The sequence below is a fragment of the Panicum virgatum genome, chromosome 9K (genome assembly GCF_016808335.1).
Source record: "Panicum virgatum strain AP13 chromosome 9K, P.virgatum_v5, whole genome shotgun sequence".
NCBI classification, from domain to species: Eukaryota; Viridiplantae; Streptophyta; class Magnoliopsida; order Poales; family Poaceae; genus Panicum; species Panicum virgatum.
The window spans coordinates 65,525,142-65,550,543 of NC_053144.1; the positions used below are offsets into that span (position 1 = coordinate 65,525,142).

Sequence of the window (25,402 nt, forward strand, 5' to 3'; positions counted from 1 at the left end):
TATCTAGATTTGTCAAAACGATCTACAAGTATGATTCTAGATGAAAAAGTCAGGCCCTCCGGGATGTAAACAAAATAGCTCAGTCAGTCGGCCCCATGCAGCTCGTGTAATCATGTTCGGTCGATGCCGATCCGATTCTGCAGTCTCACGATGGCGCAGCATTGGGGATTTCATGGAATTATTAAAAAAAATAGTGTGACTACAGCAGGTAGAGGAACCTCACTATGAACATCACAGGCAGACGATGATAAGCATATTGCAGCACGATATGCATCCAAGATTGTGGGTGAACGACTGTGAAAGTCTGAAAGAACATATCCCCTAACTCCCGCAAATTTTACGATGTATACATTTGCTGACAAAAAGCCTGATATACGAATATTACATGAGCTATCTTAACGCTTCTATTCTGCTAGCCACCTCTGCCATATACAAAAGTACAAGTCAACTTTTTTTTCGTTTTCATCTGATCTTGTTCGTGAACATCACCTAGACCTTCCCGTCCTGTTTCATCACTGCAGCAGGACACGGAAGAGGCCTGGCTGCGCTTGAGTGTACTGAAGGCCGTGTTCCAGGAGGTACTGCTCGACGGCAGCTGTCAGCCTTGCAGGGGTGCGGGCACTGGATATGATGATGGCCTGGAGTCGGCGACCAGTGGTTCGCGCAATCTTCCTCCGGTTGTTGAGCTCGTAGTTGAGGACGTGTATCGCCTCACTGACATGAAGGCCGCACAGGTCAATTGGGGGGTTTTGCTCCTGGATGAGGCCTTGCAGCTCCGGCATTTGAAATCTGTTGTGAATATAGGAAATAGATTACCTTTTGTGCATTACTAAACATCTAGAGTATATAAATTAAGGTATGATATTCCATTTATAAAACATGACATAGAATGGCAAATAGCCTGGACAGTGTGTTTTCAACTTTAGTTCAAAAGTCACTATCCAATAATTGCAAAAGGCTTGGCCAATGAGCTATATGTTAGTAGCTGTAAATTGTAATATCATCGACACATTTTGATAAATTTAATATTGAACAAGCATATTGTGTATGGCAACTATCCTTACCCTAATGACATTTGAATAAAAAAGCTCATAAATGCAGAGAAGACTCATCAGAGAATAGCATGCTCAGTTGTGCACCCAACAAGTATGCCTAATTCAGTATTTGGAAGCTCAAAAAGCATTATAGATGTGTTCAAAGCACAAGCACTGGTTTATTTGAAGCTATACTTCCTACACAATATATCTAGTATATAGATGGCATTAACTAAAAAATTTTAGCTGACCTTTGTCGATAAGTTGTTTCTCTAGCCTTCTCTTGAGCCAACCTGCTCTGTATATTGTATAGCTCCTTCAATGTCAGATCCTTTGTTAAAGGGCTGCTGCCCGTCAGAAAAGCTTGCCTATCCTGCTTAAATTTAAATCATATAGAACAGTTCTCAATTCTCACCGATCGGATAGATAATAATTAAATCCAAGACATGCTTCAAAGGCATGCAATCGATTTTGAAAACATCAAAACCACTGGACTTAAATTTCAAGAGGAGGTGGGGGGGGGGGGGGGGGGGGCGCTGATCGTAATTGAACTGAAAATCTGACATACAAAACCAATTAAAAATTGCAACGCTAAACAGAATGCAGGACTGCTCAAGATGATACAATGCATTCTCTTACAAGTTATATTAAAAGCAGCATGCACACTTTTGCTTGAAATATTCAATTAGTTTAGCATCTCAGGGTGGCTTATCTACCTGTTCAACAAATGCATGCCGCAGGCTTGCAAAATCATGAGCTTCATCCTTTGGTTCCAAATATGCACTTGCTGTCATCATAAACATGTTTAAAACATAAGGCAAATAAGCATGCCACATGCATTTGGTAACGGTTCATAAAAGCATATTGTAAGTCGAGAGCACTACCTGCAGCATCATTTTCAAGCCAAGCTGGTCCTGCCTGAATTCCAGCTATGTTTTGTAGGGCATTGGTTGAGATGATATCATGATGCCCATTATACGAGCCACCCAACAGCTGAGAACCTCTGCTTGAACCTAAACCAGAAACTGGCAGATTAGTCGTCTTGTACCTTCCTCTAGGAGCATCCAGGGAAACATGTTCACGTCCAGTTGAGGGTGAAACAATATCGTCTGCGAGTATAGCTGAATGAGATCTATACGGACTGTTTGGCAGACCAAAAGCTTCTTTACTATAGTTTCCAAGACCATTTTGGCCATATGATGCTGGTGATGGAGGACTTGAATGTCCAAATGACAGTGACCTGAGGTTCTGACTGAGTCGTCCATCAACTTTATTCTGCTATTAATGATACGACAATACTTAGCAAATTTTTGAAGGAGGTTTCATGCAGTAAACACAGATAATAACCATTTCCATGAAGCATGCTCAAAGCCTCAAAGTTAGAACAGCAAATATGGCATATGCAATCTTGTTAGCAGAAAGAATATCAAAAGATGAGCCATTTTGTTATCATATGGAGTCATAGTGAAGAGTTTCGTCAAGAGATCAAGAGGAAGGGATATGATATTCAGTGCCTCCTAGGAGGCTAGGATATAACCAATCGGCTATATTTGAATTACTAGTTCCACTACACCTTAACAGATATCCAACAGCGCAACACATGAGTTATCAGCCCATATCAATGATCAAACTTCTCTAAGAGGAATCAGTCCATATTGTTCGAAGAACACTAAATGAATCTTCAAGTGACTAAGCTCATAAGTGATACATAAGGTGTGCAGTATTAAGCTGATTTTTCACATATATATTCTCAAGTTGTTGGCGGTATGACATTTCTGAACAAGAGATATTCAACTTTTGAAAAGAGCTATCTGAGAGAAACAGTATAGTGGATAAATGAAGGCACTTAAAACAGAAAGACTTGAGACAAAGAGAATAGAGGAAAAATTGAAGACACTTAAAAGTAAGAGCAACAGACCTCCAGCTGACTCAGGATATCCATAGTCGAGCTTAAGCTGCGCCTGCTTCCATGATACGCATCAGAAATGTTGTGCAGAGAAGCTCCTGAAATTATAGGTAAAATCTTAGGTTCACAGGACCACCTTCATGAAAGAAAAACTCACACATCATTACCATACCTATGCTAGAATCTCCATTGTAGTGACCAACATCCCTTCTGTTTGAGTTATAGTGTCCACCATTCCTTACTGTCTTTACCCATGGAGCAGCAGTTGGACTCATGGAACTGGCAGTCGGACTCATAATTGTAGCTTGCGAATGCTCGTCTATATAAGCTGGGCCAGAAAACTCAATCTTTGGGCGTGTACTCAGTTTGTCCCTGATAAAAGGGGAAGCACGGTGCTGCATGCTCAGTGTCTGGTTTGGAGAAAATATTGAAGCGCCAATGCCATCATTTATGGACAGGCCTGTGAGTGTAAGACTGTCAGGTCCAGCAGTCTCATCTTGTCCCAGGACTTTGAAATCAGGGGTGATGTCATCAGGGAGCTGTTGCTGCCAATACTGATGTGCTTCTTCATCAGAATTGCTCCGTATAATGGACTCTGCCTGGTCTGTGCTGGCTTCTTTAGATGGCCCTGAGACAACCATAGCTGCATCTGATCTCCTGGAGGCATCACTGACAGATCTAAGGGATGAAGGAACAAATTCCTCTGCATTTGGATTCAATGCAGTGCCCTTGTTTAGCATACTCAGTTTCCTCTCTTCTGTGGACATATTGCTGTTGGGGAAGTGCCTATTAAATAAAATTATGCAAGGTAGGAGAACTTAGATTTCTGCAAATAGAACATAGAAGCACAAATGAAGCAAAGGGCTATGACCACAATACATTCAAGCAGAACTAACTTATAAACTAAAGAACTACAAAGAAAACTCAAGATCACTGCCTTCTTACTACATCCTTCATCATGACTGACCAAGGGGGGCTCATTTTTTCCTCTCATTCCTTCTTTTCTTCCTCCTCTCCCTTCCTAGCAGAGAAACTATGCTTCTTGGCTAAATATCCCTAATCACTCAAGATGGATACATTCTCAAACAAGCATAATCATGGTTTCATATTTGGCATTTCTGTAAACAAAGGTAGCTGATCAAGAACCGCGACTGTCTGATGGATCCAATTATGAGCAAAAGCTTTTTATTATATATTGGATATCTAGTACAATCAAAAGGCTGCCGAATTTAAGAATTGACTGTTTAGAAATGCAATATTTCGTTCACAAAACAACACCGCGAAATTAGGAAACATGTGCCATCAAACTACCCATTGTTCGTTGTTGACTAAGCAAAAGGATCCAACAATCACCACCATGCACCAGATGATAATTGAAGACTATGCTCACCACCGCTCGAACCTAAATGTGTTTGGCACCGCTACAACACCCACCCATTAACCATCCATAATCAAAGTAACACGATGAATTGGGAATTTCAAAGACAACAGACCACCAAAAGCAGCATCTTTTACTACATATAAAAGCCAGTGCAGGTGCGAGCCAATAGAAACATCTCCCGAAGCAGGGGTGGACTTCACGTGACCCCCGAAATTGTGGAAAACAGACCGCACCTGCACCTGCACCTTGATTGGGTACCACGAAAGCAAGAAGTCCTACAGTGATCTTGCCCGCTCTAGGAGAAGAACAAGAACCTAGACAGACGACGGATTGGATTAGCAGGCCACCACGCAGCACGTAAATCTACGACTAACTGGATGAACCAGGAGAAGGAATTTAGGGTTCGGTTGCAAACAAAGCCCGCTCTTTGTACTAGGGAATCCATCCAAGCAAGCTCGGATATGATTGCTTACCAAGACGAAAGCGAGGCTACTCCAAACCCGGACGGATCTCCACCCCCAGTAGACGGCGAGAGGAGCGGCGCCGCTGCGGCGGCAGCTGACTGAGGATCGGGCGGAGGGAGAGGGAGAAGGGGGGCCGGCGGCGCTGCGCTCGGCGGCGTCGCGTATAGCGGCGTGTGCGTGGAGTGAGTGCGGAGGCGGATTGCAGCCACACGTTGACACTTCACCTGTTGCCTTCGCCCTACGCCCACATTGATTTTCTGTGGCACCTGTTTCGTTCGTACTACTCTCTAGTTTGCAAAGTACACATTTTTTTAACATTTCGAGCACTAAAGCTGCCAAACTGATTGGCAACCAAATTGGCATCACCCAAGATTATGGCTGCCAACAAATTTCAAGCAAATTGAAATTTATATTTAAACGCACGGAATGTACTTTCATAAATGGTCAGGTTATGAACCCAAGATTATGTTTGGAACATATTTCAATCAGTTAGGTTTCTTTTGGTGGATGTATTCATCTTAAATTCGAGACTTTAACTCAACATATGTTCATGCCTCTGGCTAATTATTATTTCAATCAATTAAATAGACCGCTCTAGAGTATACAAGGATGAATACATCAAAAGACTTGAATATGAACTGGAAATTGAATCTAGTGTCCAATTCTTTAAGTGAATACGAGGTATAGCGTGAGCACCCAAAATACCATCGGAAAGGAGCTCAGCTTTTTTAAGATGCAAAAGAACTTGACTTGGAAAATACTTAGAGAGAGGTGTCTCCTGTTCGGCTGTGCGCCCGTGCCTTGTTTCGTTTGTCTCGCGAGGAAAGCCGCGGACCCATCCCGTGACGTGACCCGGGGCCACCAGCGGGTTGTTGAATTGAAGTTACCGTGACTGACTCATGGGCCCCACGCATGGCAGACGGTTTTCCTTTTTCTCTAGCAGCGTCGCACTATCTTCTTGTTCCGTGGGCCGAATAATTCATCCCAATCCTGCCAGACCTTTTGTCCTGCGGATGAAATTATTCTTGGTTGCTGCCGGTATGGATCCTCGGTACAACTGCGCCTGCGAGGATGAACACAAACAAACAGGGTCTCTGACCTTGTGTCCGTCAATCCGATGCGTTTTTCCTTTCCATTCCATTTCGTAGAAAAGGTACTGCCTTTGCTTGCATTTGTTGGAGCCTAATAAACTTAAACAATTTGGTTTATGTTGCTTTCTGCCGAAGAGATAAGTTGACAATTTTGGTTAATTTTATTATGGCGTACCACTACCATGCAATTAACATAATCAAGACATCACACTCGTCTTTAATTGATTGGAGATGAGGCGAGTTGGTAATACACTCAAAGGCACTATTCTTTGTATGGGGACATATGTGAGAAAAATATTTATCTATAATCTCTATGTTGAAGCTGTGATTCCTTCAACTGTCATTGTATATTTTACAATCTACAATGTTTGTTCATATCAGACATAGAAAACAACATTTGCCACACAAACTCCGTTTATCTAATGCCCTCAATTTACTCTGGCTCAAAGCTATCCTAACTATAATTTTCAGAGTCATACCATATATAAAAAAAAGGCAATGAAGGCCTCTTAGCATAACTTTATAGGAACTTCAAGAACACTTCAAGCACTCCGAGTCCGAGCACATCAAGCGCTCCTATACTCCATTAAAAAACCATAAAAAAAAGCACATGAAAAATTGAACGACATAAGGATATGTTCATGCAAATTTTGGGGTTAAAAATTATGCAAGGTGAAACAAAAAAAGAAAGATAAAATAGGCATATGAATTGGGTCGCCTACATTGTTCATTTAGATCCACACTCTACGACATGCACCTACAAATAGACTGATTTGCCTTTGTCGTTCTTCTTGTACAAATTTTGTTCAATACCAAATTCTGAATGAATATAGACCCTTGCATTTTTTTATTAAAAAAATAGCGTTTTAAACCCCCCAGCCATATGAGATCGCTTAAACCTGTGCACTCGCGAATTTGAAACGTGGTTGCTAGCTCCACTTTATAATGAGCTAGCTCAAGGCTAGAGTCCGCTTGCATTTATAGCTTTTTTTATCGATTTTTATGCCTTTTTTGGCGAGTGTGTGTGCGCGCGCGCATATGTGTGTGTTTCCTATGGAGCACGGGAACACTTGAAGTAATCTCAAGGAAGTTCACGGTGATTTCGGTGAAATCTCCACCAAACTGTAACTCATAAGGATAGTGATTCCATGAGGTAATCTTGAAATATACAAAGATTGATGTTGGGAGCTAAAAAAACAGCTTATCCTGATCCACTTTACATAAAAGATCAATTCCTCAGATAGTTATCCTAAATTATCACTATAGTTACTTTTAGCCACAAAATCACTTCCTATCATATAATCATTTCTTACAGGAAATTATTTACAGCTCAGCTCTATGAACAGCCGAGAATAGAGAATACTCACAACTCACTTATGCTACTAATGTTCGAGTCACCTGTACTGTCCCCATTTGCTATGTTATAATCTTCAGAACTTTTAGCCCACAAGATCACTTGATGAGGGCATAAAAGAGCAAGGCAAGTAGGCCCGTTGCTGTCCAGATCGGCGCCGGTGCATGTACGTCTCAGCACCACAGTGCTGTGGTGGAGCACATATCTGTCCAGTGCTGGCATCTAATGCCAGCTTATCTCCTGACGTGGCACCACCAGCTACTGTTCCCACCGTAGGTCCTCGTTTAATTCTATGGTTAGCAATCGAAAGGTGCGGGCTAAGCGTACACAGAAAGTTTACCAAATATAACATCTTATGATGTGGTGCAGGGGCAGTATGGGTGTGTGTTTGTGTTTCTGAGAAAACAGGAAGCAGATGAGTTCCAACACATCATACAGCCAGAACCTGATTTATGCACAAACCATTAAAAGCTTCCCAAGGAGGAAGCATATGAAAAGGCACATCATAATTCGCCATTATAAGGTAAAAAGACACTTTTACCTTTTTACGATAAGAATGGGATACCAATACAACATCAAATAGGTACAAGTTAGCCATATAGACCAGAGTATTGTTGGAATTTAACAACCATGAGTTGAGATTTGGAGACTTAAGCTCCGTTTGGATCCAAATACTAATGGGTAAAAGTATAAATTTTAACATTAGCTCCTCCAAACGGGAGTGCTAATGGGGTTGCCAAACTTTTATCAAAACTAAAAAAATTTAGCATGTGCATAAATGCTAATATATACTCCCTCCTTCCCTGTTTATAAGGCATACACGTATATCAAGATTCAAACTTTGTCATCTTTGACCAATAATTTGACTATTAAATTTTTATTTTTATAATGCAAATTTCATATGATTGGATTCATAATCAAATATATTTTACAATGATTATAAGTTTATAATCAAAAGTGATATAATATATGATAAATAAATGGTCAAAGTGTTGTTTAGAAGACCGTGTCATGTTCCACCATGCCTTATAAACGGGGAAGGAGGGAGTACTACTAAAATTCAGCACGTAACTTCCTCCTCCAAACATACCCTCGGCGTACCCATTGTACCAATATGCATCGCTGTCACTGCCAGCTCAGCAGCCACCGGTTCTAACTCAAAGCTCGCCAAAACCCCCAAGCAAATCTCACTTCAATCATAAGGCTGTGGGACCCACTCCAACCCCACACACCCACCCTCCTCCCGCCATTTTATTAAACGACGATGCCCCGCCTCACTGAACTCCCCCCATTCCAGCTCGCCGAATACAAAGCCGCAACCCCCACAGACCAAGCTGCTCCACCAATCGCAGCTCCGCTGCCCTCCACCTCCTCCTCCATGGACGAACCACCGGTCCATCCACCCCTTCTCCCCCACGCCCTCACCACCGGCGAGTAGCACCTCCATGTCCTTCCGCTGGTGGATTCAGAGTTTCAGACTCGCAGAGCAGTTCTGATCCCCCTCTCCTTCCGCCCACCAAGCAGCTTCATTTTTACAGAATTCTTTGGGCTTCTCCCTCATGTCCGCGGCGGCGGCCGGGAAAGAGGTGGCGCCGGCCATCGTGGCCGCGGCCGAGGTGGAGGAGTGGGAGGTGTGCGCGTGCTGCGGGCTCAGGGAGGAGTGCACGCCGGCGTACGCGGCCGGGGTGCGCGCTCGGTACGGCGGGCGCTGGCTGTGCGGGCTCTGCGGCGACACCGTGAGCGAGGAGGTCGCTGCGGCAGGGGGATCGGAGCTGGAAGTGGAGGCGGCGATCGCGAGGCACGCCGCCTTCTGCGGGGCGCTTGACGGGCGCCGGACGCCGGCCGCGGCCGAGCGGCTCATCGCGGCGGTGCGGCGGTTGCTCCGCAACGCGGGCGCCAAGGAGGAGAAGGCCGTCGTGGTGGTGGAGCTCCAGGAGGCCTCATGACCGCCTGCCTGAGACGGATCGAAGATTTGTTCTTGCAGGCGGAGCTAGCAAGCTAGCAATAGCGCTGGTCTTTTTTTTTTCCCTTTCCATGTGCTTGGTAATTTACATTTTAGTTCTGAATATTTGCATGCTTAATTCGCACAAAATGCTGCAAACTTTCCAGTCCTTGTAAAAAGTCCGAGGAGGTGTGGAAGAAATTTTGGAAAGAGAAGGGCTGGGGGAAGGGAATTGCATATATAAAAAAGCTACAAGATGGGAGAATTCCATCTTACTTATTACATGTTATTTAGTACAAATTCACCCAAATTGTAGATTTTACACGCGTTAGCAGTTAACAACGCTGATGATTGAAGGTGAGAGTCATTTTTTGGTTCATGGTAAGAATGGAACAAATACGAGTAGTTGGTGTATACATTTTCTCAAAAGGCGCAGAGAGCCAGAGGCATGGACCTACTTTTCTTTTTCAGACAAATCACGAACTATTTTCAGATCTATACTACTGAGACTTCGTCAAATCTAGCAGGCATGTAGCACACGGCAAAAATTTGTTTAAGTTAGTACAATGTATCTTAGGTTCCAAAATTAACTAGCAACTGTAAGTGTTGGTTACAGGCTGTGAATTCTTTCTTTAGTAACAGAGTATGGAGGATAATACGATCCATGGAGTCATGTGGAGCAACGAGACCACACGAGCGTCCAAGGATAACACAGTCCAACTTGCAGATGCTATCCGCTATAGTGCAGTGCAAAGCAATGATTGGAATCTAAACTGCACATTGCAATAAATTTAAGCTACTGAATACAAAATTGTCCAGATTTTGGGGTAAGTTTCTGAACACAAAGTATAACCATCGTTAGTGATATGGTTGGCCTTTTCAAGTAAGATTTGTTCTTATCTGCTGGCCTGCAAGGGAAACCATGTTAATGTTCCTTGCTACAACTTGCAACTGATTCTTTAGTCAGAAGAGAAGTAAGATTGATGAAGTCAACTTTGCTGAAAAAAAAACTCTGAGAATCACCTTTCTAATTAAAAATTTGGAGCGGCAAGCTTGCAACTGATAGGAAGCAACCAGCCAATAATTGCAATTATTTTTAGGGGCGTCTGATGTTGAACCCGTAGTTCTTGATTGGCTTAAGGAGATGCCAGTCTTCCATGATTTTGCTGGGCTTAATGGAGTGGTTACCAATCATGGCTGTATAACTGTGATGCCCTGATGCTCATCTTCACGTGCGCCAAAATGAGCTGAAAACCATCCCCAATCAAGGGCCCTGAGTTTCTGAATTCTTCTGTAAATTTTTCGTCGCGGCCGACATGAAGAATCCATTCCTGTGATTTTAGTGAGGATTCAGGGCTCCGGTCCGTCCAATGAGCAATCCGACAGCGGTCGTTATCACATACACATGCAATTGAGTGAGTGCTGATAAACTGCCGGATCCTATGATCTAATTTTGTCAGCGTGTTACTCAACGTTCACGCAATCTCCAGTTACATGTTTACTGAACTTTTCAGAAGTTCAAACTCTATGATGTTCAATTTCAAATGTGGCTGAAATAATTCGGAGGTTGCTTGCTGTTATTTTCAGCTCAGAGAGTTGGCGGTCAGAGTTCATGAGAATTTTTGGTGGGGACGAATCTTCCACGCGCGACGTAATCATCGGTCGCTTCTTTGTGGAGCACTAGACAAGTGCATTGAATTACGTGGAGATCATGATGTGGCCACCAATTACCATCCCCTTCCCCCGAATTAAAAACGCAATTTCGTACAAGTTTTTGTCTTGACCAGGAAATTTTATAGGCCCGTTCCATCAGGAATATGGTCCACTGGATTAGAACCAACCTATTTGTCGGTGCCCTGACCCGGCGGTCCGAACCCCAACTAGTAATGCTGCGTGTTTCCTCGTCCCAGATGTTGATGTAAGAGGCAACACAGTAACGCATGAGTTTATTCTGGTTCCGGCCGCGGGGCCGTACGTCCAGCAAGGGGGTGTGCGAGTGCACTGTATTATCTTGCGGGGGTGCAGTGGTCGAACACTGTGGGAAGTACACTGTGGGGCGTGGCGTCGGGCGTGGCAGTCGTCCTGGGTATCGTCCTTGGTCTTGCGGAGATCGCGCCGGCGTCCTGCCAGCTCCAGCAGGCGGCGTGGTCGTCGCTGTAGGGTGTACCGTCTTCCAGATATGGCGTGGCGGCGTTCCGTGGGCCCTGCAGGCCAGGGTCTTGTATATATGTGTGTGCTAGTAGGGCACGTGGCGGTCCCGGACCCCCCTGGGCGGAGCGCTAGCGCGTGTACTAAGGGGTCCGGGTCCGGGAGTCACGTGAAGGTCCCGGACCCCTCGAGGGGGAGGTCCGGGCCTCCGGCTGCTAGTGCTGAGCGGCCCTCTTTGAGGGGCACGTGACGACGCCGGATCCCTTTCCAAGCAGGGGTCGGGTCTGGACAGCACGAGTTGGCAGAATAGTAACGGGAACAGTGCCGAGCACGTCTCGTCCCGCGTCGCAGGTTCCCATAGTGCTGCCACAGCGTCCGGGATGGCGGAGCAGTGACCGGAGTTGGCGGACGGGACTCCGGTCACAGCCACTATGGGGAATGGCGGCCTGACGCCGTCTGTCCTGGGCGCTGTGAGGAGTGGTTGGCATTCAATGCCTCCGTACGACGAGCGGGTGAGCGGAAGGGCCGTTTGTCCTTTACGTCGAGGGGTGGCCTCGAGCGAGGCGGAGACGCGGGGCACGGTCGAGGGTCTCGATGGGAACCCTCGAGCGAGACGGAGATTACCCCGCGGGTCCGAGGGGGTGCGGATGGGCCGCGTACTGGGTTTCTTTGAGTCATTTCCTTTCTTTCAGATTGGAAGGAGACCGTAGGCCTTCATGGGCCCAGTTGCCTAATATGTGTTTGCGTTTTTAGGGTGATTTTAGAACCCCGATTAGGGTGTCCCTAATCGTGGTCCCCGACACTATTCGTTGCTTTCGATCCTATCATGTACAGATCTTTCCTCGCATAGTGTTCCTGGCATATTCACTTCTCATGATGACCTGCCTCCATTTTCAGAAGAGGAAAATTTAAGATGACTTGGCGGCTCACTTGTCAGGTTTTCTGCTCTAAATTATGCATCAGCGCATCAGCAAATGCGTCGGTCACATTGGACACTTTCTCCACTTAGCTGTTGTTTAACATCTTTCTTTTGATGATCTTAGCTGGTGTGTAACATCTTTCTTGAGATGATGTTATTTTTTCTTTGTTTGGTAGTATTTGAGAGTGCTGCTTTGGTCATGGATGTACTCACTACTCAGTAGTAATGTTTTTATATTTCAGGGAAATGATACTCAGTAGTAGTAGTGTCGTGAAATACTAGCAACGAAGCCATGATTAAGTGTTGTTAGGAGCTTGGAATGTGCCAAAATATTCCATGTTTGATTAGTTGTACAAAGAAAGCCAGTGGTCATTGTTCACAAACGTTCTTTCCCTGGCAAGCAACCTATGGTAGCTTTTGATGTCGCAAGTTGCCTAATAAATTTATGTTAACGAGGACATCTACTGTTTTTTTTTCTGGGGAACGCAAACTGTAATGAAGAAGTACACTAGCACCAAATTAGTTTTGACTAGGACTGGTTAATACAACAGCTTTGCATGGTCGAGCTGTCTTGATCATGGATGTACTCATTAGCATTTAGCAATGTTTCCTAGAGGGCAAGATACTCAGTAGTAGTGCTGTGATATTACTAACTAACAAAAAAGTTATTAGTCTGAACTCTGAATGTATCTGGAACGTTCCAAAATATGCCATATTTGATTAATTGCAGAAATGAAACCAGTGATCATTGTTCACAAGTGTTCTTTTCCTGACAAGAAGAGAAAGCAACCATTGATGTGCATATGTAAGATCGAGCAGCATCGACAGATTAGTCCGTGGCAAGTTGCCTGATAAATAAATTTAAGTTAACAAGGACAGTCACTGATCTTTTCCCCCTTGGGGAGCAATAATTGGGAATTAAGAAGGACATTTGCTCCAAAATAGCTTTGATTAGGACATTGCCTTTGATGGAGCAGGGCATCAGGTCCTTCCTCAGAATATTTTACAACTCTTCACTACTGAGAAATATACACTGATTCTCTTAATATAAAGTCAGTAGAAAAATTACCAGTACTAACAGCAGTGAGCTGCATACATAATGTTAGATTTAGCTCCACATCGGAGATTGATAGTGGGGGAGCACAATATATAAGGCAGGACAGTCCTCGCCCATCAGGCTAGTTTTTTTTATTAAGTTAGGTCTGAGGCCCTAGTTGGTTGGGCTCCAATGGATCTAGGTCTGGCAGGGCGTCGGCTCTTGGGTATAGCAGGCCGGGCCGTATTCTGCTGCCGCACTAACAAGTGGTATTAGAGCCGAATGTTGGAAAATTTGGAATATGTGGTGGAAATGGTAAATGAGCAAAGCCTTCGAAGAACAATGAAACATTGATAAATAATTAGAAAAAAATCCTCTTTGACTTCCTGAACTATCGCAAAAATTTGTTTTTCCTCCCTCAACTAGAAAACCGAGCATAACTACTCCCTCGTCTCTTTAAAACTGGACGCATGACCTTCTTGTTTGGTTGAATCTTTGAAAAATTATAAATTAGAAAATTCAGTTTTATTGCACTCCACATTAGTAGATCTATGCAGTTATGGTATACTTTAGGACAAAATTTTGTTGTAGCTTTAGGACAAATTTTATCTACTCTGCCATCCTTCATTTTTTGAAAAGATCTCTACCATCCTTCTCGGTCAGGCCCAACACGAAGCACATCGGCCCAAGCCGCCCGATCTAACAAACAAAGCTCGGCCCATATAACAACAACCGTTCCTTCGCGCGGCGTCCCCCAACAAAGCAAGGCAAGCGAGCGAAGAGAACCCGTCGTCTCCTTCCTCTCGACGGCATCCCCCGATTCCCAAATCCCAAACCGCGCCCAACCTCCGCGGCAAACCCTAATCCCGGCCCCAGCCCCAGCCCCCAGAATCGTCGCCTTACCCGTCAATTCCCCCCAAATCTAACCGCAAATTCGGCATGCCCGTCCCCGGAAACCCGTGCCCCTGACCTCGCCGGCGATGATCGCGTCGCAGCCGCGCCGGGTCAGGCCCCTCGCCGCCGTCTCCCTGGTGCTATTCCTCCTCCTCCTGTACAGTCGCTCCGATGGGGGCTCGTCGCGCTCTCCAGGGTTCCTCAGCTCCGGGTTGCGCCCGGCGCACCGCAGGTTCCTCTCGGATGCCGATCCTGCCGACCCCGCACCCAGCGGCGCGAACCTTTCGGAGGTCGCTACGCTGAACGGCGAGCAGCCGGAGGATCCTTCCGTCGCGTGCGCTGGCATCGCGCGGCACGAGGGGTTCCAGACGCAGTGCGAGTTCCTCCGGGCTCATCCCCATTGCAGCTCCGGCGGGTTCGTGGACTACCTAGGCTTCTTCTACTGCAGATGCGAGAGGTTCAGGGTGCTGGGCTACGCCGTGCTCGGGGTGTGCCTGGCGGCGCTGTTCTATATGCTGGGTAACACTGCCGCCGACTACTTCTGCTGCAGTCTCGAGAAGATGTCAGCCCTGTTGCGGCTCCCGCCGACGGTGGCTGGTGTGACGCTGCTCCCCTTTGGTAATGGGGCTCCTGACGTGTTTGCAAGCATTGCGGCGTTTATGGGGAGCGGCGCAGGTGATGTGGGGCTGAATAGCGTGTTGGGTGGAGCCGTATTTGTGACTTGCGTCGTGGTTGGGGCAGTGTCGCTGTGTGTCGCAGAGAAGAATGTGCAGATTGATAGGAGGTGCTTCGTGAGGGATGTTGGGTTCTTTCTTGTTACTCTGGTTGTGCTGTCTGTAGTGTTGATCGTTGGGAAGGTGACTGTTTGGGGAGCTATGATGTTCGTGTCAATTTATGCAATCTATGCATTTGTGGTGGCTGCAAATGAGGTATTGAGGAAACATGCCCGGAGGCTGAAGTTTGATGTGGTCACACCTTTGCTGCCTGTGAGGGGAAGTATCTTTGAACAAGGAACAGAGGAGGATGAGTCAGTGTACAGTTCACTTCTTGTGGAGGATGCAGATGGTGAAGCTTCCCAAATAAATACATCCTTACCTCAGTGGATGTGGGCTTCTCATGTGGCCATCTACTCAAATCATGCGACTGGAGTCGGTTCCCCTGATAGCTCAAGACCATTGTGGGGTTGGAGTGAAGGAGAAGCGGATACCACCACGCCTAATATCTCCAAGTTGTTTTTGTTTATGGAGCTGCCCTTGACGATACCAAGGAGGTTGACAATTCCAATTGTTGTGGAAGACCGCTGGTCGAAAGAGTATGCTGTTGCAAGTGCTTGCTTGGCACCTGTTCTTTTGGCGTTTCTGTGGAGCAGTCAGGATGGGGTTTCCACCAAAGCTAGCATAGCAGCATATATGATAGCTAGCATTTTGGGGATTGGACTAGCTGCTCTGGCTTTCCTGTTCACCAGTAGTGAACGCCCTCCACGGAGATTTTTGTTCCCTTGGGTTTTTGGAGGGTTTGTGATGAGCATCATTTGGTTCTACATCGTCGCTAATGAACTCGTTGCACTTTTGGTTGCTTTGGGTATGATATTGGGGATCAATCCTTCAATTCTTGGGTTAACAGTTCTAGCATGGGGGAATTCAATGGGTGACTTAATGTCAAATGTTGCTCTGGCGATGAATGGAGGTGATGGAGTGCAGATTGCTATGTCTGGATGTTATGCTGGACCTATGTTCAATACACTTGCTGGTTTGGGACTATCGATGCTTCTCGGAGCATGGTCAACAGCACCCAGTTCGTATGTTCTTCCACAAGACCGCTCTCTTATTTACACAATGGGCTTTCTTGTCGCTGGATTGATGTGGGCTCTTGTTATGCTGCCGCGAGGTGACATGCGGCCTAACAAGATACTTGGAATTGGCCTAATTGCTCTTTACTCAGGTTTTCTTTTTATTAGGGTAAGCAATGCTATGGGGATATTGCCACTACCTGGCTTGAGTTAGTATATGTACATGTACTTGAACTGTAAAGATGCGATGCACATCAAATTACTTGTCCTTGATTGTCATTTATACAAATGAAAATGAGTTATTTGGTGCCCTTCTGTTCTGGCCTTGTGTGTCAAAAGTTGTGTGTGTTCTTGGGTTTGGGTCTTCTGAACAAAAACTCAGCTGCAACTAGTGTATGAGTCTATTTGTAACTTTCTCGGCATTCACAGTAATATTGTAAAACACTGCCATGATCTTCCTGTTACACACCTGTGCTGTTGGTCTTCCATGAACTAGCTATTCAGTGCATACTTGCACAGCACCATCTCCTTTTTCTTGCCCTGGATCTGGCACTTGTGTAAGTTATTAGAGGTATATAATGTTGCTTCTTGATGGTACTCAGAATAAAATGCATCATGTTGCTTCTTGATGGCACCGCAGAATAAAATGCATCATTAACATCATCTTTTTAACTGTTTAACCTGATTGTTCACATGTAGCTTTTTAGTCATCCAAATGTATTCCCAATTTATTAGCTCTGACAAGAAAATACTGAGATGTGCGCTAGTAAAACCTGAGTTGGAAATGGTAACCTTTGCAAATAGTCAGAGTGAAACAACTTGTCAAGAATCAAGCAGGTCAAAATTTGATACATGTGATCTCAAAGAATGCTCTACATAACCAGCACTTCGGCACATCGCCATTGCAGGTCTACATTCCTCTTTTATCAGAGGTTTCCGAAGCTTAAACTAATTGCTCCTGGATCGATTTAATCATCCGATCAAAACGATGTATTGCTGTTTAGAGTCGGATGAACAAACACAAGAACGTCGCAGTACCTCTTAATGGAGAAGAGAAGAGGATATCTTTCAAAAAACATATCTATTTTTTTCCAAAAAAAGAAGAGGAGAGAATGCTAGCCAGGAGAGCAGTCACTTCACTTTGCAGGAACTAGAGGATGATGTGGGCAACTCCCTCCCATCCCTCACCTAAACCGCTTCCTCATCCAAAAAGGTGATTTTAACCACAAATGCAATCTCAACTGGAATATATCTTCTCAGCACTTACGGCAGGGAAGTTTCAGAACTTGAAAATCTACGCGTTTCAACTATAAAAAGAGAGAGAATGGTTTCCAGTTTCCACTGAATTTCCCAATTTTAAGCCAATTTCCCCAATTTGAACTTGAATATTCTCGGACTTTTAACTCAACATGCTAATTGTCTTGGAGTGCAGCCTCTTAAGGGCGGATGTGGAGGCAAGTAGGCCAACATTCAATTCCAAAATTTTATTTCGAACTTTTCTAGTGTATACAGAGTATATTTGGTTTTCCTAGACTTGCTTGTGGAGTATAGCCTGATCACCGACTCTCCAGAAGAGAAGCTTCAGTTTAATTCAGGAGTGAAACTCGCATAGCGGCTAGATTTTTGCTTGAAAACCAGTGCATTTCCTCAAAACAATAATAGTGCATCTACACATAGAAAATTGGAGGGAAGAAAAAAAAATCATGGGGCGTCTTCTTTTACACAGGCATCATATGGAGATACTGTTGGGCACGCCGCGGCACGTGACCCCCGGCGGCGAGCTGGGCGCCAGCAGCTCGTACGGCAGCACGCCGGCGCCGCACCGGTTCCTCCTGCCCTGGTCCGCGTTGCGCCGCTCGATGGTCTCCTCGGCGCGGCGCACGTCGGCCGCGAACATGGCGTGCGCCGCCACGGCGGCCGCGTCGCCCGTCCACGGCTCGTCGCGCCCCTCCCCGAGGTACTCCTCGTCGGGCGAGTGCGTCGACAGCGTGTCCACCACCGCCATGAACTTGGTGGCCTCCAGCACCCCCGGCATCGCGTTCAAGAAGAAGCGGTGCGGGTCCGCCAGGAACGCCGCGTACTCGGCCGCGTCGCGCTCCGGGTCCGGCAGCAGCCGCCGCATCAGCGGGGGGCGGTTGGGGACGTACCCGCCCAGCGGGTACTGCCCGAAGTTGAGCGCCGCGTGCTGCGCCGACGCCAGCCAGATGAGCGTCGTGAGGATGGACGCGAGGCCGTCCGGCGTGGAGAGCGTCGGCCACCAGGGCGCGTGCTGGATGTCGGCGTGGCCGACATGGACCGTCTCGTGGTACCATCCTTGGAGCTCGTCGTCGGACTGCACCGTGCCGGCATCCGGGTAGTAGAGCTGCACGTACGACTCGACCCAGCTGCGAATGGCCGACCACAGCAGGAGCCCGTCGTTGGCGTAAGGGTAGTCCTCGATGAGGAGCCTGATGCCGTGAGGCTGCGAAGCGTCCTCCACGGCCACTCCCCTGAGAAGCGGGAGGATGTCAGTGACCATGATACTTCAGAGCTTTGTGATTTGCAAAATCAAGCAGGAATGGCATGCCTGCGGACGAGGTCAGAAGGAAGGCCCTCAAGGTCGAACCGCCAGTGGTCGCGGTAGTATGCAGCGCTGATCTCGCCGGAGACAGGGCCAGGGGTGAAGCAGGATTCGATGACGCCATCCGCGCTGATCAGGCTCTGCCGGGCAAGCGCATTGATCTCCAGCGTGTACCGCGTGTGGGGGTGCAGGAGCTTGAAGATTGGGTGCATTGCGCTCATTCGCCGGTGCGCTGCCAAGATGAACGGCTCCATAATAGCATGTGTCCTCAGCCTGAAAGAATGTCAGGTAAGCATTAAAAGTTTCACGTTGTTAGGAATTGACTGTAGTGTCATTTGTAATGCACTCTCAAATGTGTGTTCACCACAATAACAGTTAATTCTGGAATCCATACCAGTGGTTTACAAGCTGATGAACGCCGGCGTCATTGGAGCTGACATGAGCTTTGGCAAGCATCCAGAGCCAGTTGGTGGTAGCATCACAGGGAGGGGTCAGGACCTTGCTTGGCCGAGGCTGGCCTGGCTGGCTTGGAGGAAGACTAAGTTCAATAGCAATTGGTTTCAATGTGCCAACTTGGGTAAGGAACAAAATTGTCCGGGTTGCATATGCCTTCCTTCCCTCTATCGCATTAATCCGGTCCAAGAACGGCAGGTAGATATCATGGTAGTTTAATATGAACAGCTTTGCCTCGTCCATTGCCTACACTTGTGACATGCGATCAGAATCAGCAGAAGGAAAAACATTGGTACATAACTGAAGTACTGAACACAATTTTAGGCTTCATCACATATTGACAGTACCTGTTGTACTGTGAGTCCATTGAGGTGACAAGTGATGTCTGCTTCTTTAATCGATGATTCTGGTGATCCATAGATTGCAGGATCCAGCTTGCTCACTGGTGGGAAAACCTATTTTCGTATAACCACTAGTAAAGTACTGCTCTAAAAAGAAGGCTATGGATTACTGCTGTGTTGATCAACATCTAAATCATGTTTTCACTTCATTACCGTGAGCCTCTCAATGTTAACTGGGTTTATTCCTGCCACAATCTGCCGAGCAAACTCGTCATCACGGAGCCATGCAAACTTGTCCTCTGTAGAATTAAAGTATGAGGATTAGACTATTAGGGCAGCAGTTCTCTGGGCATGATGAAGGCACTTGAATTGAAGAACATCTGGCGTTGGCACACTAGCTTCAAGCAAAAAAAACTAATGAATTTTACTTACTGGAAAGGATGCTAGGTGTATCATAGCGAAGCATCCCCTCACTTGATTCCTGAATCTTTTGAACAAGGGGTATCTTCTGGAATAGGTGCTCCTGGAGACCCAACTTCAGCCTGAGACCCTCCTTGTAGAGATTATCAACGTGGTGGAAGCCTTGAAAGTTGTGGGTCTCAGCTGAGATGGTTGCGATCATCGATGGGATAAGGGTGTGAAGTACTGCCCGGAGCCTTCCTGCTGAGAAGGCTCCCTGCTTCAGCTCCTCAAATGCCTCATCCCGAGGTACGTATATCCGATGCGGTTTCTCTACTCTGTTCTCAGCCAGCATGCCTACACCACAGGGAAATGCACAAATTAGCCACAATGTCTGTATGAGATGAAAGGTAGACATGCTTAGTCCAAAAAAAAATTAATGCAACCAACTTGTAGTAACTGCTTCATCAGCCATTTTAGATGCCATAATTTACCACGAAAGATGATTAAAATTCAGAAAAAACCTCCAGCGATAAATCCTATGGAAAGTCTTAATTCCTAGGAATTGAACCACATCATGCAAATTAGTTTCACTTTTATTCAAATAAGTTATTGGAAACTTGTGGTTGCAGGCAAAATTACAAGCTGGAAACTTAGTGTCATGCAATGGATAACAGAAAAATCGATGGGAAGAAACGCCAAGGAATACTTTTCTCTGCACTTCATTACAAAGAATCTGAGAGCAATAGCACACGCAAAGAATCTGTAGGTATTCCTGGTTGCTACTACCATTTGGTCATGTACATCCAACCTACCAAACGGAAATGATTATTACTTATCAACACTCATGACCTATAAGGAATTTTCCAATGGTCGTTACTCTTGACTCTAGGAATTTTCCAATGATCCTTATCTGAGCCTGTTGAATTGTTCTTCTGCTGCAATGTGACAATTCAGTTTTTCTTTTCTCCATGGAGCGTGTTGACAGATTTTTTATGACCAGATCTAACTTTCAGGTGTGCCTCAAGTAAGGTGTCAAACACAATTCAAAATCATATGTTTTTTTTAACCAAAATGGCAGGAGCTCTGCCCTTCATTAAGATAGAAAATAGAGTTTTAGAAAAGATCCACAAATCACAAGCCAAAGACCTTGGCCGTGATGAAATCGCCAAGTGAAAGAGCTACTCAATAACACCAAAAACACTAGAAGGGTACTGAAGAGATTTAAAACAACAACATGGCACGCTCAAAAAATCATATGTTTTTTGTTCAAAATTTGGACAGTATCAACCCACGTGGTGATGGTGGCTGATTGGTCAAGCTGTCAAGTCTGAAAGTGACATGCCATTTGATCAAAGTAGAATTGGACATGCACATATGCTATTGGCTGTAGTTGGATAACAACATGCACCACAATTTTGTCTTGCCTTTGGCCAAATTCTAATTTCCACTATCTGCCAACAATTGCAAAGGTAACGGAACTTACTGGTATCAGTTGGTGGACGACCAGTACGGCATCGCCGCGGGTAAGGGATTTTCTCGCCTCCAAGGATTGGCCTGATGAACTCTTTCCCCCGATCTGGGTTCCCCAAATCATTGTATGTCGCATAGTCATATATTCTGTCACATAACTTTCGCACTCCTGTGCCATCTCCTCTCAGGTCCTTCAGCTCCTTATCCCTTAGGTCTCTAAGCCCAGGTGGTGTTTCAGATGGTAAATATGGCTGCATGAGATTACCCAGGTCTAATCAGAAACATGATGCTGCAAATTCCTAACGGATAGATCAATGCTTGGTATTAGTACCAAAGTCAAATAGAAAAGCTAATCCGGTGGCAGCATATGGGGATTACAACCTAAATCTGGCTATACGGTGGATCTACTTATATTTATGGATTTTCAATGGTTCTCGATTATTATATAGTAAACAGTAAACTGTAGCAGGTCGGCAGAATATCAGATTTGACATTACCGGTAAATTTTGGAAATTAACTAAAATGCACATGGACTAAGGATTGATGTCCCACTAAGCTCAATTAATCAGTGTCTTAGTAGCAAGAAGGGTTTTTTTTTCCCTGGGAAGGTCTACAGATATGTTCTACTGAGGCCTACTTAAAAACTGGACATTTAAACAGCTAGTAGACAATAACATATCAATCAATCAATCATGCCTTCAGACTGGGCTCCTCGTTTTAGAGTTAATGACTTCCTTTCGCTATCAACATTAAAGAAAAGGGTGCATGGCCAGTGTGCTTATTTAGCAAAGGATTGATGTAGCAGGCACATACTTATGACGACTATCGAGTACTAGAAAGTCCAGGTATAGCCATAGACCCACAGTTTCTCTTGAACTAGTAAAAAATCGAAATGCATACTAGGAATACCTTTTTCCTATAGCAGAAAATGCTTATATACCTTGTTGCTGAAGAACACCCTCTTGGCCTGCAGTTCCCTGGTGGACTGCACCCAGGAGTTGCAGGCGAAGTGCACCGGCCCACACAGCAGCCCGCCCTCCACGACGATGCTCTCCAGGAAGAACTCCCGGTGGTGCCGGTTGGCCACGGTGATCGCTCCAGGCTCGCCGAAGTCTGAATCCACCATGAACTCTGCAGTGTACACGACGTGTTCTCCCTTGCTGCCCCTCTTTTGGCACCAGTCCTTGATCGATGCCTGGCCGCTCTGCATCGGCTTCTTGGTCCCTGGCAATGATTGACGTGGCACGAGCCGGATAAAAGTTAGAACGAGACTGAGAGGGAAAAGTCAAATACGGAGACATGGAAAGCGACTGCAGCTTTGGCTAGCCGATCACATGGCGCGAATGGAGAGGCGGGGAAAACATGTTCCTTTCAGTATTGCACAGTGACTCATTTGATCTTGAATTATTCTGCAGTGATCAGGTAGGGACGACTGCGAAAGGGAGCTTTGCGGTGCTCTGAAGAACTCTGCTCAATTTGTTCTCTTCTTGCAGGAAGTCGTGGTCTAGTGAAAGATGCCAGTGGTTAAAAAGTTGAGCTGCTCCAGTTGTTTAGTCCTTCTCTCTCTCTTTTCTGATTAAATAATTTGTTGGAAATGCAGAGCGAATATACTAAGCAGAGAATCGCGCACACGGCCTTATCATGTCTCCATTATTTAAGATCTGATGATGATCTTGTGCATCTAGTTAGCATCTGCCTCTGATTGCTGGTTCCACCTAGGCACCTACCGATCACGGTCAAGAACAGACGGAGCTGCCCAAAAAAGGCATGAACTTTGCATATCCAGCTCCCGATAGCTCTTGCAACGATCGTAAGAAAGGGAAAAAAATTCTGACAGCTCCGAAAGGTTCAAGCTCGAGACTTGAGAGAGCAAAGTCAACTCGGACAGATACTGGTCCCAATGGGGAAAAAATGGTGAATTGGACGAGGAGCAAGCAAGGGGGAGAATGGGGGCGGCGCAGTGCTTGTGCTTACTGGGGTGGATCTTGGTGCTGATGAGCTCGAGCGCGACGTTCAGGCCGACCATGTCCCGGAGCGCGTCGAGGTGGCCGGCGAGCGCCTCCTTGAGGTCCTCCTTCTGCTTCCGGCGCACCGTCAGCGCCGCCCGCATCAGCACCTTCTCCGGGGCCCGAGCGCCCTTCGTCCCTGGCGCCGCGAGCCTCGGCAGATCCTCGCTGATGGCCGCCACCGCCTTGACGCCCCGCCGCAGCTGCCTCCTCCTCCTCCCCTCCTGCTGCTGCTGCCGCGGAGCGCGGTGGTGGAACGGCGCGAGGCAGAGCTCGTTGGCGCACCGGCGCCCCGGCACCGGCGGCCTCGCTGCCGCGGCCGCCGCCCGCCGGAGGCCGGTGAGCTCCCTCCATGGCGCGGCCATGCTGCGCGCCCGCCCGCTCGCTCTCGTCCCCTGCGCGCCCGGGGATCTTTTGACTTTGGCCCTGCGCAGGTGGGAGGCTGGGAAGCTAGCGAGGCGAGAGGTGGTTGGCGTCGTTGTGACGGAGCAGCGGCACTGCACACGGCGGCAGTAGGATCGGACAGGAGCCGTGTCAGCCGAGAGTCCAGTCCATCCTCGTGCGCTCCTGCCATTTTATTATTCGCGTTTCGTGGTCGGCAGGTCTGGTCGTCTGGTGGATGGGCAGATGGCGATGGACCCTGGCGAGCCGGCGACGCTGCACGGAAGCTGCTGCTTGGTTCGTGTTCATCTGATGAACTCGTGCACCGTGCTTGTTCTACGGCACATGAGAGACATCTTCAGAGCGGAACAATAGTCATTTTGAATTCAAAATTGAACAAATTGGAGTTTCAGACCAGGGAGTATCGCAATCAGTCTCTCTCCGAAAAGGATGCTGGCTTCTGTCCTGCAAATTACAACGATCCGTACAAACCAACCACCTACACCTACTCGGCTACTCGTCATCGTGCGGGTCCGCCCGCCGTGTGCGTGGACAGAGAAACGCATCCGCCGACTTGGCAGCATACCGTGTGCTCTTTGACCATGGGGCCATGAAGCTGCTGCCCACGGTTTTCATTTTTGATTTTTCAATCTGCCCAAAGATCCGAATTCACAATGGGAGCTGGATTCATCTGCACCGTGTAAAACCCTTGCTCCTGGGTGCTTTCAAAAGAAAAAAAAAGAAGAAAAAAAAGAAAGCATGCCAATTGTTAAATCATATCATGTGTACTGCTCGTAGAGGGGGCTCATTTCGTTCATGTTTTCTTTCGGTTCTTGTTTATATGTTCCTTTTTGTTGGTTCTTGTTTATGTTAGCTTAAGTAAGCCGGAGTTGGCAGCAGGTTGTGGTCACTGGATCCGATTCGCTCGCCCGGTCCCAGAAGCAGCAGCACGCGGGCACGTGGATCGTGCCACCCTGGGACGGCTGGAGCCATCTTGATCGATCTCGTGTTGGCTGGTGACAAATCGCACGCAGTTTTTTCCCCCCCGGGGCAAAGAGGTGCCTGCTCGACTCAGTTTTTTTTTTCTGAACCTGCTCGATTCAGGTTCAGAAGCCGAGATTCCAGCACGTACTACGTGCACGTCTGCTGGAGCTGCTTATTACCCTGGTAGCCCCGATAATAAATGCCCCCGCCGGCGACGGCGAGCTAGCCAGCCCTGCGGCGGCTCGTCGGACGGTCTCGCACGCGCACGACGTCGACACTCGTCGGTCTTCCTCTGAACGTCTCAACCCTGGGGTGTGGGGCGAGAGGGACATGTCCCCGCTCGTCTTTAGGCTGGGCGGCCGGCAACCGCTGCCATCCCAAAGCGGCAGCAAATCCAACCCCGTTGTCTCCCACCACCTTTTGGTCGTGGAGCCGTGGGCGCCACACGAGCACTACTCAGCTCCCTCGGCGTGAATCACCCACCGCGGGATCGGATCGCAGGGCGCTACGGCTTAGATTCAGTTCGTTGACTGCGTTCGGAGATCATGATCGATGTTGTTAAGTTGTTAACTGCTACCACCACTAGTCTGTGTATGCTAAACCGTAAAGGCCGAAAAAAAATTTTATCTAAAAAAACTGCTACCGCCGCCACCACCACCACTACTACCGTGTTCCACGCTTCCAAATCCTAGGGCTTTCGCGAATCTGTTGCTGTGACTTGCGGTGACCAGGACAGCAGGACTGGCTTACAGGGATAGCTGAAGCTGACTGGAGTTATATATATATATGACTCAGCTATCCCAGGAAGCTGATTAGAGAGTTGCGTTGCCAGTGGAGAAATCACCGT

The 25,402-nt window shown here is 46.8% G+C and overlaps 4 protein-coding genes across 8 annotated transcripts; 2 read left to right on the forward strand and 2 right to left on the reverse strand.

Annotated features, from left to right (window-relative positions):
* Positions 1-161: 161 nt before the first annotated feature.
* Positions 162-5,058, reverse strand: LOC120647114 (polyadenylate-binding protein-interacting protein 7-like). 5 transcript variants are annotated; one of them, XM_039923739.1, is made up of 8 exons: positions 4,795-4,992; positions 4,555-4,635; positions 3,113-3,726; positions 2,953-3,038; positions 1,919-2,312; positions 1,751-1,821; positions 1,286-1,410; positions 162-789 (listed from the first exon to the last, which is right to left on the reverse strand). In XM_039923739.1, exons 3-8 carry the CDS (start codon positions 3,705-3,707, stop codon positions 513-515), a joined length of 1,548 nt encoding a protein of 515 aa, XP_039779673.1. In that variant the 5' UTR covers positions 3,708-3,726; positions 4,555-4,635; positions 4,795-4,992; the 3' UTR covers positions 162-512. The 5 variants fall into 5 exon arrangements, with proteins under 5 accessions (XP_039779673.1, XP_039779676.1, XP_039779672.1 ...); XM_039923742.1 differs by lacking the exon at positions 4,555-4,635 and having other exon boundaries at positions 1,286-1,407; positions 4,795-5,058; XM_039923738.1 differs by lacking the exon at positions 4,555-4,635 and having other exon boundaries at positions 4,795-5,058.
* A 3,441-nt stretch (positions 5,059-8,499) lies between these two features.
* On the forward strand, positions 8,500-9,465 carry LOC120647115. The gene has a single exon (XM_039923744.1). The coding sequence runs from the start codon at positions 8,790-8,792 to the stop codon at positions 9,174-9,176; it is 387 nt and encodes a 128-aa protein (XP_039779678.1). The 5' UTR covers positions 8,500-8,789; the 3' UTR covers positions 9,177-9,465.
* A 4,570-nt stretch (positions 9,466-14,035) lies between these two features.
* LOC120647116 (cation/calcium exchanger 4-like) lies at positions 14,036-16,422 on the forward strand. Its single transcript, XM_039923745.1, has one exon. The coding sequence runs from the start codon at positions 14,256-14,258 to the stop codon at positions 16,170-16,172; it is 1,917 nt and encodes a 638-aa protein (XP_039779679.1). The 5' UTR covers positions 14,036-14,255; the 3' UTR covers positions 16,173-16,422.
* A 1,162-nt stretch (positions 16,423-17,584) lies between these two features.
* Positions 17,585-23,720, reverse strand: LOC120647117 (probable lipoxygenase 6). The gene is made up of 9 exons (XM_039923746.1): positions 23,159-23,720; positions 22,125-22,408; positions 21,198-21,435; positions 19,745-20,068; positions 19,526-19,611; positions 19,319-19,426; positions 18,913-19,217; positions 18,525-18,791; positions 17,585-18,447 (listed from the first exon to the last, which is right to left on the reverse strand). Exons 1-9 carry the CDS (start codon positions 23,553-23,555, stop codon positions 17,688-17,690), a joined length of 2,769 nt encoding a protein of 922 aa, XP_039779680.1. The 5' UTR covers positions 23,556-23,720; the 3' UTR covers positions 17,585-17,687.
* Between the last annotated feature and the right edge of the window lie 1,682 nt (positions 23,721-25,402).

What these genes read in the sequence shown, in the direction of transcription:
- LOC120647114 (XM_039923738.1), bottom strand. Translation starts at nt 3,707, where the DNA reads ATGTCCACAGAAGAGAGGAAACTGAGTATGCTAAACAAGGGCACTGCA. An exon ending in CAATGGAGATTCTAGCATAG is followed by an intron (nt 3,039 to 3,112) that starts GTATGGTAATGA and finishes CTATAATTTCAG; the next exon opens with GAGCTTCTCTGCACAACATT. An exon ending in GGCATGCATTTGTTGAACAG is followed by an intron (nt 1,411 to 1,750) that starts GTAGATAAGCCA and finishes TTTAAATTTAAG; the next exon opens with CAGGATAGGCAAGCTTTTCT.
- LOC120647116 (XM_039923745.1), top strand. Translation starts at nt 14,256, where the DNA reads ATGATCGCGTCGCAGCCGCGCCGGGTCAGGCCCCTCGCCGCCGTCTCC.
- LOC120647117 (XM_039923746.1), bottom strand. Translation starts at nt 23,555, where the DNA reads ATGGCCGCGCCATGGAGGGAGCTCACCGGCCTCCGGCGGGCGGCGGCC. An exon ending in TACACCTAGCATCCTTTCCA is followed by an intron (nt 19,612 to 19,744) that starts GTAAGTAAAATT and finishes TTAATTCTACAG; the next exon opens with AGGACAAGTTTGCATGGCTC. An exon ending in TTAACATTGAGAGGCTCACG is followed by an intron (nt 19,427 to 19,525) that starts GTAATGAAGTGA and finishes ATACGAAAATAG; the next exon opens with GTTTTCCCACCAGTGAGCAA.
- LOC120647115 (XM_039923744.1), top strand. Translation starts at nt 8,790, where the DNA reads ATGTCCGCGGCGGCGGCCGGGAAAGAGGTGGCGCCGGCCATCGTGGCC.